Source organism: Ambystoma mexicanum, chromosome 2p, assembly GCF_040938575.1.
Source record: "Ambystoma mexicanum isolate Mex_15411 chromosome 2p, UKY_AmexF1_1, whole genome shotgun sequence".
Lineage (NCBI taxonomy): Eukaryota > Metazoa > Chordata > Amphibia > Caudata > Ambystomatidae > Ambystoma > Ambystoma mexicanum.
In genome coordinates this window covers 665,775,220-665,788,889 of record NC_090923.1, presented here as the reverse complement: position 1 = coordinate 665,788,889, position 13,670 = coordinate 665,775,220, and the positions used below count along the sequence as shown (strand labels likewise).

Sequence of the window (13,670 nt, the reverse complement as noted above, 5' to 3'; positions counted from 1 at the left end):
CTGGCGGAAGTGACATAACACGACACTTGACATCTGATGACATCACATGACGTGATGCCATTTGACCCCATCCTGAAGTGACAGTACAGGAAGTGATGGAACACGACTTTTCAGCCCTTGACAAAATAGGACGTAGCATCCCACAGCATTGTTCCTAAGTTCACTATGAAAAATATGACTACGATATCACTGTAACGTGATATACATTTCATACAAGAATGGATCACCATATGTATTGTTAAACGTATAATTAATATTCGTGTGTATAGGCGCATATTACCAAATTACTGTGAATGCAAGCAGACGTCCAAGGCCAAATGATAATGATGTGTTATTATATAGCACTTGCCCTTACACACTTTATATCGAACAAACATACATAAAATATCACCCAACCTATGTCGGTACTCATTTATCAACCTCAGACAGATGAAAGGCTGAGTTGACCTTGGTGGGATTCGAACCTGCTGATCACACACAAGTCACTGCAGCGAGCAATCTACCCACTGAGCTATTTTACCAGCTACAGCTTACTTACTGGCTGTAGTAAAATGATCAATTACATGTCTGAATGTTCTCAAAGTCAGAAAGCAAATTACACTCTGTAGTGGATACCATTAAACTGGTAACAGATTTAACAGCAGGCCAGTTCATCTGCAGGTCTGGTGCAAAGTGGCCACATGTCAAGCCTGCGTGGATTTACTTTTCAGACTTCATAGGTTGGCCTCACATGGCATCCCGTACTCTGGGCACTCGTTACCTCATACATGCAAACAAACATCATGAACGGCATGCCATGTAGATAGGAAAGATAGACATATTACAACAAGGCATTCATTGTGGCACAATGAAATCAAGGGCCAGGTTATGTGCTATGGGCAAACATTTCTACACTTTAAAAAAGCTTTTAGGCACAAGGAAATGTTGAGACTCAGGCCATCTGCAACAATTCAGTATGTAAGACTCGAATTTGGTTTGACTTCTCTTAAAGGAGAATTGTTGAGAAGACATGGGCTTTTATACATCAAAATCCATACAAATCCTTGATGTCAACTGCTCAGTCTCCTGGCTGCCCCGGTACATGGTAGAGACAGTTTTAGTCTGGTGGTCCATGACCTCTTCAAAGACATAGGATGGTTCCCTGCTTTTACCAGGGGCACACCCTACGCTACACTGAAGAGGGTTTTTTCAAAAAAGTTAAGACAGTGGGATTGGTTGGCAAATTATAGGCATGTAGAGTCTCTACAGAGTTAGGCATGTATGTCAAATATTGTGCATAGTTATCTGCAGCCTCAAGCCTACCTTAGACAATGCCCAAATAGGGGTATACGGGCATTTAGGCTAAGGCTGAGGATAAATCAGCTACAGATACTAACAGTAATGGGTCCACAGATGGGCCTTCTTAAAAAAGACAGATACTGTTGTTTGTGTCGTTTGTGTCAAAATGCACTTAGCCCAAAGAATGCCAAACATATTTTCACTGAATGTAGGACATTGGGCCCAGAATATATGAAGTGGCTGGGACCATTTGTTCACAATTTGGAATACATAAAGGGTGATCATTTTTGGGCTTATTGTCTCAACACGGACAGCCAAAAAGTCCATATCGCTATGTATTATTTGTGGTTAACTACTAAAAAACGGTTAGATAGTGTAAAGTGCACTAATGGGTTGTCTGAACGAAATGGTTGGTAATTGCTGGTAAATTGCTGGTAAATGCTCGGTTTTATTATTGTATGATAGATTGTACTTGTTTTAGTCTTTTACTGTTTTATTGTCATAATGGATTTGATCTGACTTGATTTGACTTGGATTTGATTTACAGTGTTTGTTATACTGTGTTTTTGATATACTGTGTTTTTTATTGTATTGTGATATTAGTGTCATTTTGTAAAGTTTCTTCAAAACTAAACAAATAAATAAATAATAAATAAATAATAATAATAACAAGGATTTTGTCAAGTGACCGAGGACTCCAAGATGGCATGTCTTGTGATGATAATAACAGAGACAACAGTAGGAAAAAAAACTACTATAAGTGCAACTTGCAAAAAGCAAAATACATAGTCCGAAATTAATGCTTATTATATTCTAAATGCTTTTTGTCTGCATTGTGAATTTGAGGTGTTTAAGAACAGACTAAATCAGAGACTCACCTCTTGAAGTGTGACTGAAATAAACCTTTAATAAGTCTAGCAATTATTGTATAGAATTCCAGAAAGACAAATTATTTGTTATTCCTATAGTTTCGTATTTAGGGTAACGCCTCTAAGTGGTTCACCCTTGGAACCCTCTATTTTTTAAAGAGGCCTGAACAAGAAAACCAGTCATGCTAAACACAAAGAGCCACATGGTGCTGGGCCCAGCCCAGGACCTTCCATTAACAAAAAGAAAAGAAAAAAAGGATTCTTTTTTTGTTCTTTTTTATTGTAGGTGTAGCAAGGGAGACCACCTGGGTAGCAAGGGAGACCTCAGGGGTCGCAGGTGCTACCCCTGGCGACCCAAAATGACGTCCCTGTGATGAGGTGCAGATGGTAGTGGTCCTTCTTGGCAAGGTCTGTGATGTGCAGAGAGGAGAGAGTGGAGTCGATGATGACACCAAGGTTTTTGCCTTAGGGGAAGGCGAAGGAAGAGGGCCCAAGAACGGCAGCCAGAGTGAGTGAGAGAGAAAAAGCAGGAGCACGCGTCCCAATGAGAAGGATCTCTGTATTACTGGCATTAGGGCAGAGATCAATGGGGGTGCACCAATTTTGAATAGCGGATAGACAGTCAGGAATTAGGAAGATAGGAGAGGAGGCCGAGGGAGCCTGGAAGAGAGCTGAGTGTCATCCGCATAGCACTGAAAGTTAGAGGTGAAGGTAGAGATCAGATGGGCCAAAGGAACCAAATAGACATTGAAGAGCCAGGGTGTGAAGTTAGAGCCCTGGGGAACACCACATGTGGAGAGAGGTGGTAGAGAGAAATGACCCAAGTTGGACTTGGGAGGATTGGTCCAGGAGGAAGGAGGTCAACCACTCCAGAACCTGATGCGTGATGCCCAGGTTCTCACTGAGTCGATTGTGAGGATGTAGTGTTTGACCATGTCAAAAGCAGAGGAAAGGTCAAGGAGGATGAGGACAGAAGTAAGGCTGAAATCAAGATTTGAGAGCAGATATTCACGGGTATTCAGGAGAGCATTTTCCATTCTTCTGGCTGCTCTGAAGCCAGACTGATTGTTAACGAGACAACCAACAGATTCAGTGTGGAGAGCAAGCTCGGAGATGGCCAGCTTTTCCAGGAGTTGGCCCAGGAATGGAGTGATAGAGATTGGGCGATAGTTTGCTGAACAGGAAGGATTGGCAGAAGGCTTCTTAAGGAACGGGTGCACAAGGGAGTGCTTGAGGAGAGAGGGGAAAGATCCAGTGGTGAAAGATTGATGGCAGAAATTGTCCAAGGCTGGAGCAAGGATGTCAATGTGTTGCTTAATGGTTTTGGAGGAGCAGGGGAGCAACTGTTTGAACGACACTTATGGGACTTGTCTAGAAACCTTGTCAGGTGTTGTCAGAGAGAAAGAGGAGAAAGGAGGAGGAGCGGGAGAGGTGGCTAGAGGGGCACTGTGAGAGGTAGAGGGAGAGGAAGAGGAGAGCAAGGACAGGATATGCTAAGTTTTAGAGTTGAAGTGAGAAGCCAGAGCCGTACATGGGGCCTGGGATGGAACAGGAGGTGTGGAGACTGCAGAAGTATTGGCCAGATCCTTGCAGATTTTAAAGAGTTTGGCATTGTTGTTAGAGGCTGCAGAGATGCAGGCTTGGATGTGGACTCTCCTTCTTGGACAGGACGGAGAGTCTGTATTGCCTTTGGAGCAGGCCAGTTTGTCAGAGGATGCACCCAAAGCCCTCCACTTCCTCTCAGCCACTGTGCACCTGCGTTTCAGGGTGGCAAGGTCAGAGTCATACCAAGAGTTGCACTTGGAGTTAGTCTTCAGACTGATTCTCATGATGGGAGCAAGGATGTTCAGAGTGTTGGATATAGAAAGATGTAAGTTAGAGAGGGCTGTGTCAGAGTTTGAGTCAGCCGCAGGAGTAGGAGGGACAGAGAAGGTAGAGGCAAAGGCATCCACTGACACACAATTCATGGGCCGAATGACCGAGAAGCTAGGTGGCAGTGCTGGGGTGGGATTTGCCTTAGGGACAGAGAGTTTCAGGTGAGAGGAAAACAGAAAGTGGTCAGTCCAGGAGAGGGGAGTGATGGGCGGGTTAGAGAGGGGGATGTCTGAGGAGATGAGAACAGCCAAGGTGTGTCTGGCAGAGTGTGTCGGACCAGAGGCTAGAATGGAGAGTGAGAGTGTCACAGAGGTTGCGGAAGAGCCCAAAGGAGGGTTTAGAAGCATCCAGATGGATGTTGAGGTCTCCAATGAGAGGCTTTGAGAGGTAGAGGCAAAGAGAGAAGAGAAGAGGTCAGCCTACTCTGAGAGGAAGAGGGCAACCTGGCCAGGTAGCTTGTAGATGGTGACCAAAGTCAGAGAGGGGCCAGGAGAGCTAGTGAGCCTGCAGACCAGGCATTCAAAGGAGGAGTAGGCCGGCATAGGAATGACAGAAGCAGGGACCCACTCAGGAAAGATCAGAGCTACTCCACCTCCGGATCGGTTTGTTCTTCACTTGGAGAGGATCTTGTAGCCATCAGGGAGGAGAGTGTCAAAATCTGTGACAGAGCTTTCCGTGAACCATGTCTCATGAGAGCAAGGACATCAAGGTCAATTTCTTAGAGCAGGTGGCAGATGGCAGAGGAGTCTTCGACAGCAGAGTGAGAGTTGAGAGGAGCGATGTGGAGCAGGTTGCCACACTTGGGGTACAGGTTTGAGGAACCCCCAGCTGGTACCCTGTTAGGCAAGGTTAGAGTAAAATGTTTGATCTGAAAGAAAACAACATGGCTATACCTTAATTAGGCTATCAAAGTCATTTATTTTAGAGCTTTCAAAGTCTTGACCTGTTCCTCAGGCAAAAATGAAATGAAGCTTTGCAAAAACATTGATGCTTAAATTCTGCAATGCTTTACCTGTGCCTGCCTGTGCACCTGCTTTGTAGATTTCTCAGAGAGGCATGCATTGCACATGTTAAAATCGTCACATACATTGCAGTCTTCAAGGATGGAATGGTATACTGTGTTGATGCAGCGGTCAGTGAACTAAAGAGAAGGCTGAGAGAAAAACACAGCACACCCTGTTAGAGTGTTCTCAGAAAGGCAGAAGGAGCTGGGATAGCGTCAGGCAGGGTAGATGCAATCATGTTGAAGCTTGGCATATTGGAGTGTGTTTGGCAATGAGACATTGCCATAGAGAAGCTGCTGGGGCTGGTGTAATGCCAGTTAGATGTCAGTGAAGGGCTTTGGAAAAATTGATAGGAAGTGTCAGGTCTGAATGTTTCTATCCCTGCATATCAATGGATGGAGAGAGACAGAGTCTGTTAGATGCAATAGTGACCCATGAAACTTGTATGTCTATTCAAGAACCCTGTTGGTGTGTTCAAAATATGCATGCATTTGCATTCATAACTCTTCCTGGCTTAAGTGTTTTTTTATATGGACTTCTGCAACCTTGTCAGCTCATGATTAGTAAATAAAACAAGGAGTGCTGTCTCTACTGATGAAGGCTAACCCCTCTTGTGCCCCATCAGACACCCTTGATCCGCAGCTACTCAAGCCTATTGCCCCTTTAGTGGCCTCTCACCTCGCTGGACGCTTCAACCTGTCCTTTGACTCTGCTGACTTTGCCTCTGTTTTCAAAACAGTCACAGCCATCCCTCTGTTAAAAAAGCAAAGAGATGACCTGATCCTACCAGCTAACTTTCACCCTTTGTCACACCTTCTGCACTACTCTAAAGAGCTCAAAAGGGCTGTGTTTAACCATTTTACACATTTATTAGACATCCACAACTTTCGAGACCCACTACAAACAGGTTTCTGTTCCTGTCACTCCACAGAAACTGCTCTCATGAAACTGTCAAACTGCATGGTCTCTGTTAAGCACTTCAGTCAATTCTCTATCCTGATTCTCCTTGAACTGTCTGCTGTCTTTGACACTGTCCATCACTGTGATATCCTTAATACTCTTTTTCTTTTTTGGGATTCGCAATTGAGCCCTTGCTGAATTAAATCCTATCTTCCACTTCACCAATTCTCTGTCTCCTGGAGCAACAAAACCTTCCAACTCACTCCTCTAACTGTTGGTGTTCCACAGACTCTAGGGTCTGCTCCTCTTTACACTCTACACCTCTGCTCGTAGGGCACTAATATCCTCCTTTGAGTTCTTGTACCAACTCTTCGCAGACAACACCAAAATCTTCTTCTCTTTTCCTGAACTCTCCTCTGATCTCTCAATCAAAATTTCAAACTGCCTCTCTTCCATTAAATATTAGATGTCTTTGCACTCTCTAATGTTAAACTCTACCAAAACAGAGGTGCTCTTCGTCCTAGCCAAAAGCTCTAATTTCTTCCTCTTCCTAGCCAGTTCCCATCTCACACTCTCCCCTACTCTTCTTCAGCTAGAAACCTTGGCATCATCTATGACCCTATTCAAGCCTTCTACTTTCGTCTCCAAAAGTGGAACAGTAGCTCTCCTCAAACTCCTAAATATTAGGAAAATCATACACCTCCATCCTTTCAACACCATCAAGTATCTATTAACCACTCGTGTCTTCTCTAAACTGGACTTCTGTGCCAGCATCCTCTTTGGCCTCCCCAACTATGCTTTCTGTCCTCTCGACAAGATCACTAATTTCGCTATTGGGACTCCCTTTGAACTCCCTCATCCCTGGATGGCAGGCGATGAAAAAAAGGGCCAGATTTAAATTTCTTCTCCTGACTCACAAGTCTATCCATGGTAAGGCACCACTGTATCTATCCTCCCCTATCCAAATCTCCAAGCCTTCTTGTAATCTCTGCTCTGCCTCCTCGACTACCCCTGTGGTCCCTCACCTTCCCTGGGCTTCCGCTTACTTCATTTGCACGGCGGAACACAAAAGTGCGGCATAAAAGCATGTATGCCGTCTTTTCACCCTTCTCTTTTGCAATCCGCCGTGTATATGAGGAAAATAAGGCAGTATGGACCTATACACGTGAAAATGTAAATGTAACAGGTTTCATTGTCCTTTTTACGAGGATCTCAAAAAAGAGCCCCATAGAGTTTACGTTTTGACCTGAGAATTTAAAGCAGGAAAAAAAAGACATTTTGGACAAAATAAATGTGATACTTGTAGATGCACTTTTATGATATGATGTGGTGATGTGTTGGGAAGGTTCATGATCTGCTTGGGCAAAAGCAGCATGAACCTTTGTTTTACAGTGGCAATGCTGGCATAAACGGTTCAGACAAGCAGCATAACTTTCTTTGGGCACCATCAGAATGAAAGGGGCCAGTACTTGAATACTGTGCTGAACAGCACTATAATATGCTGTGGGCACAGCCAGCTGGAAAGCGCGGCATTGATGGTTCATATTGTTTAGACAGTCCACATGATTTTTCTTTGGGCACAGTCGGCTTGGTAATGGGTTGTAAAATGCTACTCTCTACTGTTGGTGACCTGGCATACTGTTGGTGATCTGGCACCTATTGGAGTATTGCATGAGTTACCCTACTGAAACGATTGTAAATTCTTTGGCATTTTCCCCAATTCTTCTGAAATGTGTCCTGCAAAATTCTTGAATTCAAACCATTATTTAAAAAAAAAAAAAAATACTAAGTGGCTCATGAACCCCTTTTTTCAGAATACCGGGGGATGCACCTTCACCCAACCTTTTCGTTGGTCTTGTTGGCTCGTGCTCACTCTTTCCAAGTCATAGAAAACATGTATGCCTCTGTGCTCCGCAAATTCTCTGCCTCCACTGCTCTAAGGTCTGGTGTGATTCACAGAGTCGGTTGTGTCTGCTCAGGTCATGCGCACTTCCTAGACAAGATTAAACAAATAGGACTTTCCCCATAGTTCACAGCCCTCCCCTCTCCAAGTCCCATCATGCTGGATAGGACTTCTGGGCCCATACTGTACAAGTCCTGCGGAAGAAAAGGCCCTGAAACGATAATCGGATTGTTTGTCCTCAGAAAACTCTAAGTTGCCTCTGCGCCTTCTGGGGAAGTCTAGGGGCGCGCCTCTGTGCAGACTGTGAGAGTCCGGGTTCACTTCCCTGGTGCAGCTCTGTGTAGACAACGCGGGAAAGGTGACCTTTGAGCCCTGCTGCAGTTTTAGAGAGCTCTGATAGCAGAATAATGACATGCTGCGAGAAAGTGGCCACACGCACCGAAGCATGTGGCATGTGCCTTACCCGAGGTGTCCTCACAAGGAATTCCTCACCCAAACAACCACAACTCCGCTTTCATTTTCACTTCTGTGTCATCACCTCTGTGATATCACGCAGGTGTTTCCCTCGGAACCAAAGAAAAACATAAAAGTGCATTTTTGATTTTCGAAAAGGGAAAACTGCAGGTATGAAAAGTAGCGACAATGTCGGAGACAGCAACACTCCAGAAGAGAGGAGCCGAGAGAGAAGAGAGCGCACAACAAAAAGAACACACAGCACACAGGTAAGAGACTGCTGCATGAACTTGCTCCCATATATATATGCATCACAGGAAGCCCTCTACTGGGGGGAGAGATATCTGAGCTGTCACAGAATACATGTGCATGCACAGGCACTGTCAGTCTAGAAAAATGGATACCTCTACTGTGTGACCGCAAACGTATTTTGGTGGCCGTGGGCCAACCGTCTCATGCACGATATGACAGAATATAGGTTTTTGAGTTTGCCACTGAACGGCCATTTTGATGTAACAAGTATCGCCATTTTGTTTCCTTTCTGTTCCTATTGCTTTGCAGTATATTTTCCACTTACACTGCTCGACTGTAAAACATTGTTGTCTGCACGTAAGAAGGACAAGGCCGCAGGGCCGTGAGGATAACAAGAGTTTGTTGAAACACAAACGTAGGCAGCGCCAGGAAGAATGCCCGGCTCCCTCCCGAATGTAGCCTTGAAGCAGAGCTGCGGGGCATTTAATCATTTCGCAGCTGCCAGCCAGTCTCGTTATATGGTAGGATATGTTAGAATAATACAGCTAAAGGCTTGAATTATGCTTTTCTTACGGCCCCCCTTTGCTGAGCCCGCTAGAGCGTGTCGGCTCCCAGGACACGAATAGCACCTAATAGATAGCAAGGTTTGGAATGCAACTCTTCCCCCCCATATGTAGCTCGCTTCCAAGAACAGAAGCGCAGTGTTCTATTCAACAACTGAAAGATGCCTCCGCACTCACAAATTGCAAATTGTTACTAGAATAGATGTTTGAAGGTGTCATAGTTGTCGGAGATTTCCATCATCACACCAAGTTCAAAGAAACCCAATAAAAGGGGGGTGTTAAACATGTCATAGCTGATTGTTTGATATGCATTTTGTATATATGTAACTGATGTTCGTAATTCACTCTCTTGCGTCCCTCGAGGTCTAGAGATACACGTCGCGGGGCGTGAGACCGAGTTGGCCAACTGAGACTTTTGCTTTGCAATAAACCCTAGCTTTGGGAATACAACCTCGTGTCTGGCGTATCTATCGTGTGTGGTGACTCGCCTTGTTTCTATAGACGTTAGGGACCCCTAGAGGCCCCTTTCAGCACGGCTGAAGATGTGTGGGGGCCCATTTCAATATGATGATTGGGGACACTCTGCTTAAGGGGGAAACAGTCTGAGGTACCTGAGGGGGGCCTACATTACAAAGGCAACATACTAGCCTCAGATTATCACAAGATGGTCTGCCAGCAGGGAGCTTAAACACTGAATTCCCACTGAAGAGCTTTAAAGCCATCTTTGTCAGCAAGTGGCCAATGTGGAGGAACCAGTGTTAGAAGACAATTGGGTGATAGCACTTCTGTAACTCTTGTGGGAAGAGAAAACACAGCTTGGAATGCAAGCACGACAAAGTGCACAATTGGGGCCCCAGAACGAAAATAGAGAAACTATTATATTGCCGTCTTACAAGACTTCTGACTGTAGGGTGACCAGACGTCCCGGTTTTGCCGACACTGTCCCGGAATTTGGTGCTATGTACCCCTTTCTCAAGATTGTGTTTCCATTGGAAACTGCAGTGGTCCCTTTCTTTTTTATAGCAGCTCTTCATAGCTGGCAGGCGGGAATGCACAATCTCACAACGAAGAAATGCTGCATTTTACAATTTAAGATAGTGTTGTGTGTTATAAATCACAACATGTGTTTATTTGAACAGTTACACTTAAACCCCATTCTCCTCCAAACGCTACTTAAGTGTAGTGCCTTGAAAGCTACTTTCAAGAGTTAGTCATACATTTATGTTTATTGCCGTGTCCCAGTTTATTGCCGTGTCCCAGTTTTTTACTTTTAAAATCTGGTCACCCTAGCTGACTGGCTACATGTGGCCACTTGCTGTGGGCCCTCTTAGGCTAGAGGCACCTTTCATTTGAAAAGATGAAAGGCCCTGACGCTGTCCCTGTGCATGCAGAGTTAGGCCAGAGGGAAGAATATTTATGCTTCCACAGAATGCATCATGTGCAGAGCGCTGCAAAAGGGGAAGATTTATAGATTTGAGTCAGAATCCTGCTGTCGGGGGAATGTGGTTCTGCTGGTTGCCATACTCTATAGAGGCAGCCACATGATTGATAGTCAATCAAAAGCACCCCCTTGCCACCAGAGGCCGACTTCCACAAGTCCCTTTTCAGTGGCCCTCAATGGGGCTCATTACGAGTTTTACCTCTGAAAATAGCCAGTATTACCATCTGGTAATACCGCCAAACGTAATACCAGCAAAAATCCCCTACGGAATCCAGCTCCATTAAATGGGGCTTTACCCCGGCAAACCGCCACTTGTAATCAGGTGGTATTACCGCTCGAGGAAATACCTCCAGCGGTAATGCAACCTAACCAAGTGGTGATATCAGTAATTTACCGCCAGAATACCGGCAAACTCAGAATTAGTCCCATTATTAATTGTGTTGCAGTTACCTCAGGCTGTTAAGGAGAGTGTAGTAGTTCATTTCACCTTGTGTTTAAATGTGCTCTATTGAAAGTCTTTAAAAAAATTAACTTCAGATGATAAACTACATTGATATAAACACTAAACTGAATTTGCTTTGCTTATTTTCCTGGGTGCAGACATGGATGTGAAGGCATTGATCCTGGCCATGGCAGCCCTGACCGTTCTCACCACAGAGGCGTTCCCCAGGAGGCCTCATGCAAAGTGCCGCATCTCCCATTACAAGACCCTCCTCCCGTCCCAGCTCAGAGCCGTGCAGGAATTAAGGGACAAATACGTAAGTGGATCTATGTGTTGGCACAGAAAGCCTGGTGCATGTCCCTGTGTGTGAAGATATCCGATAAATCACAGGAGATTATCCTATAATGGAAACGACACATGGTGACCCAGGGGAAGCATCCGCTGGAGGCATCTCCTCCAATCCCAGCTCTGCTCTTAGCCGTGTGTCTGAAATCCTCTCCAGGCTGCTGGAAAGTGCTCTTTCTAACATCTCTGCCTTTTGCCCCAGGAGGAGACGTTGCTGTCACAGATCCAGAGATGCTCTGGGAAGCTCCTGCAGCAGAGGCCGTCTGTGCTCCATTTTACAGTAAGGAAAACCCGAGACATATGAAACCTGGGAACCCGATCCTTTAATCTAGCAAACGCCCCCATCGGCTCACCTCACTCTAACGCTGTGTGTTCTCCTTTTAGAGAGATCTCAACACAGCCCTAGATCTCTGAAAGTCTCTGATCTCAGTTATACTCTTCAGCAGTAGTGAGATCTCTCAGCCTATAGGGCCACTTATACCAGGCACTGACCTCCAGGGCCCATGTAAATGTGTGGGGAACGCATGTCCTCTCTGTTTCCCTTGGGATGTTACTGTGATCACAGCTCTGTTCCTCCTCTCTTTAAGGTCCAAGACAGGATCATCTTTATTGAGGAGAAGGTGGGCCTGGCTGTACAAGTCTTGAAGAACTTCAGCAATCCAGAACTGTCCAAGTATATGTCCAAACCCATGGAGACGCTGGTCGCCATCAGAGAGGACCTGAGACACTGTGTACGTATTGGCCCCAGACTAACCAGAGACTGTGTGTGCTGAGCAAGACCCTGTCTACGTTCTGAACATATGCATGCTATGCATACTGGCCCTTTGCATAGGTGTTAGGGAGCAATTAGATTTCTAGAGCATGCACCTGCACCCAAGAGTGCCCTGTGCGTGGCATAACAGTGACACTGATGCATGTGTGTCTATGGCAAACTCCACACAAATGAACATCCACCACCTCAGCAGTAAGAACATCAGAGTATCAGGTGGTGCTGAGAAGGCACCAGAACTTCCAAAATCAACTTTAATTCCTCCATTTTTTTTTAGCGCAGCTCTAGAACACACGTGAGCCGGCCCTCCCCGCACCTGGACATCTGGCTGCAGAAATTCAACAAAGAAAAAGAGATTGTAAGAGAGTGGGAACCCAATAGCACATGATGGGCTTAAATGGCAGCAATGAGGTCCAGAATCAATACAGCGGGCATAAAGGGCAGCAGGTGCCCTATAGACAGATGGTGCCCACCGGGCAGAGTAATGAGCAGGAGGATTGAGGAATGACATCACAAGCATCGAGGAGGCCGCTCTTAGTGTGTAACTTGCCCCTTGTGTCCCCTCCAGGAATCCCAGGAGTGCCTCCAGGAGACCGTGATCCTCAATCTCTTCCAGATGCTGAACGAGGACGTCAAGTGTGCCGCGTACATGGAGGAGTGTGACAAAATGCAGCACCGTCAGGCCCTGCCCACAGGCATCACAGCAGCCAATCAGAAGCAAGAATGACAGCAGTGGCCCAATCCTTTACCTTAGAGGAGCTCTACAGCTTTCATCCTCCTCTGGAACCAGTGACACTGTCACAAATGTTACACCAAGACCCGTTATCACAGACTCCAGCCTACTTCTCAACGCCTTCACTACAGAGACACCATCTACATAACGATGATTTCCATCACTTCCGGATTTCAGGAGACTCAGAAAGACTGAGCTGTGCACTCACTGGAGAAGTGGCTGTCCATCATTACGGGCTAGGCCCTGCTGCCTCCACTGCCATGCATGGTGCGGCATTATATTTACCACATATACTGTGGCTGAGGCGGAGCTCTGTGGCACTTAGATCTCGCTTATAGGTCATAAGGTCAGCAAAGCTTGCTCATTCACAGGGCACAGGGGTGCGCCCTCCACTCAGGGAGCCTGGCACAGCCGGGGCACATGCATTCTCCGGCGGAAGCAGTGGTGATGTGAGGCTGCTCAGATGCTGAAAGATGCTATGACTCGTAATGCACATTTCAACTGATGCAGAGCAATATTAATATGTGTTATTTATTGTTCATTATTTTACATCCCTAGGCAAACAGCTATATGCATTGACCCATTTCGAATGGGTCCTTTTGGTTTTCAAGAACTATTGTTTAATGATTATTTAATTAATATTTATTTATTTAATTGATATTTTAACATTGCCTTTTGTCGTATTCTTAGCAATTTCACAGGGTACTATGGGCCTAATTTACAAAATGTTTTAACATTGGAAAGTCCCATTGAAAACCTTTTTGTAAATCAGGCCGTATGTTAGTAACACACAGGGGAGGACTGCGTGCAGTACCTCATGTGTCCTGTGAAGTCGGGGGCAGC

At 45.5% G+C, this 13,670-nt stretch overlaps 1 protein-coding gene across 1 annotated transcript; it reads left to right on the top strand.

The window, feature by feature from the left end:
• The first annotated feature begins 11,140 nt into the window (after positions 1–11,140).
• Positions 11,141–12,821, top strand: LOC138567772 (interferon lambda-3-like). Its single transcript, XM_069646263.1, has 5 exons — positions 11,141–11,296; positions 11,528–11,605; positions 11,913–12,056; positions 12,372–12,452; positions 12,663–12,821. The coding sequence occupies exons 1-5, from the start codon at positions 11,141–11,143 to the stop codon at positions 12,819–12,821; spliced, it is 618 nt and encodes a 205-aa protein (XP_069502364.1).
• The last annotated feature ends 849 nt before the right edge of the window (positions 12,822–13,670 follow it).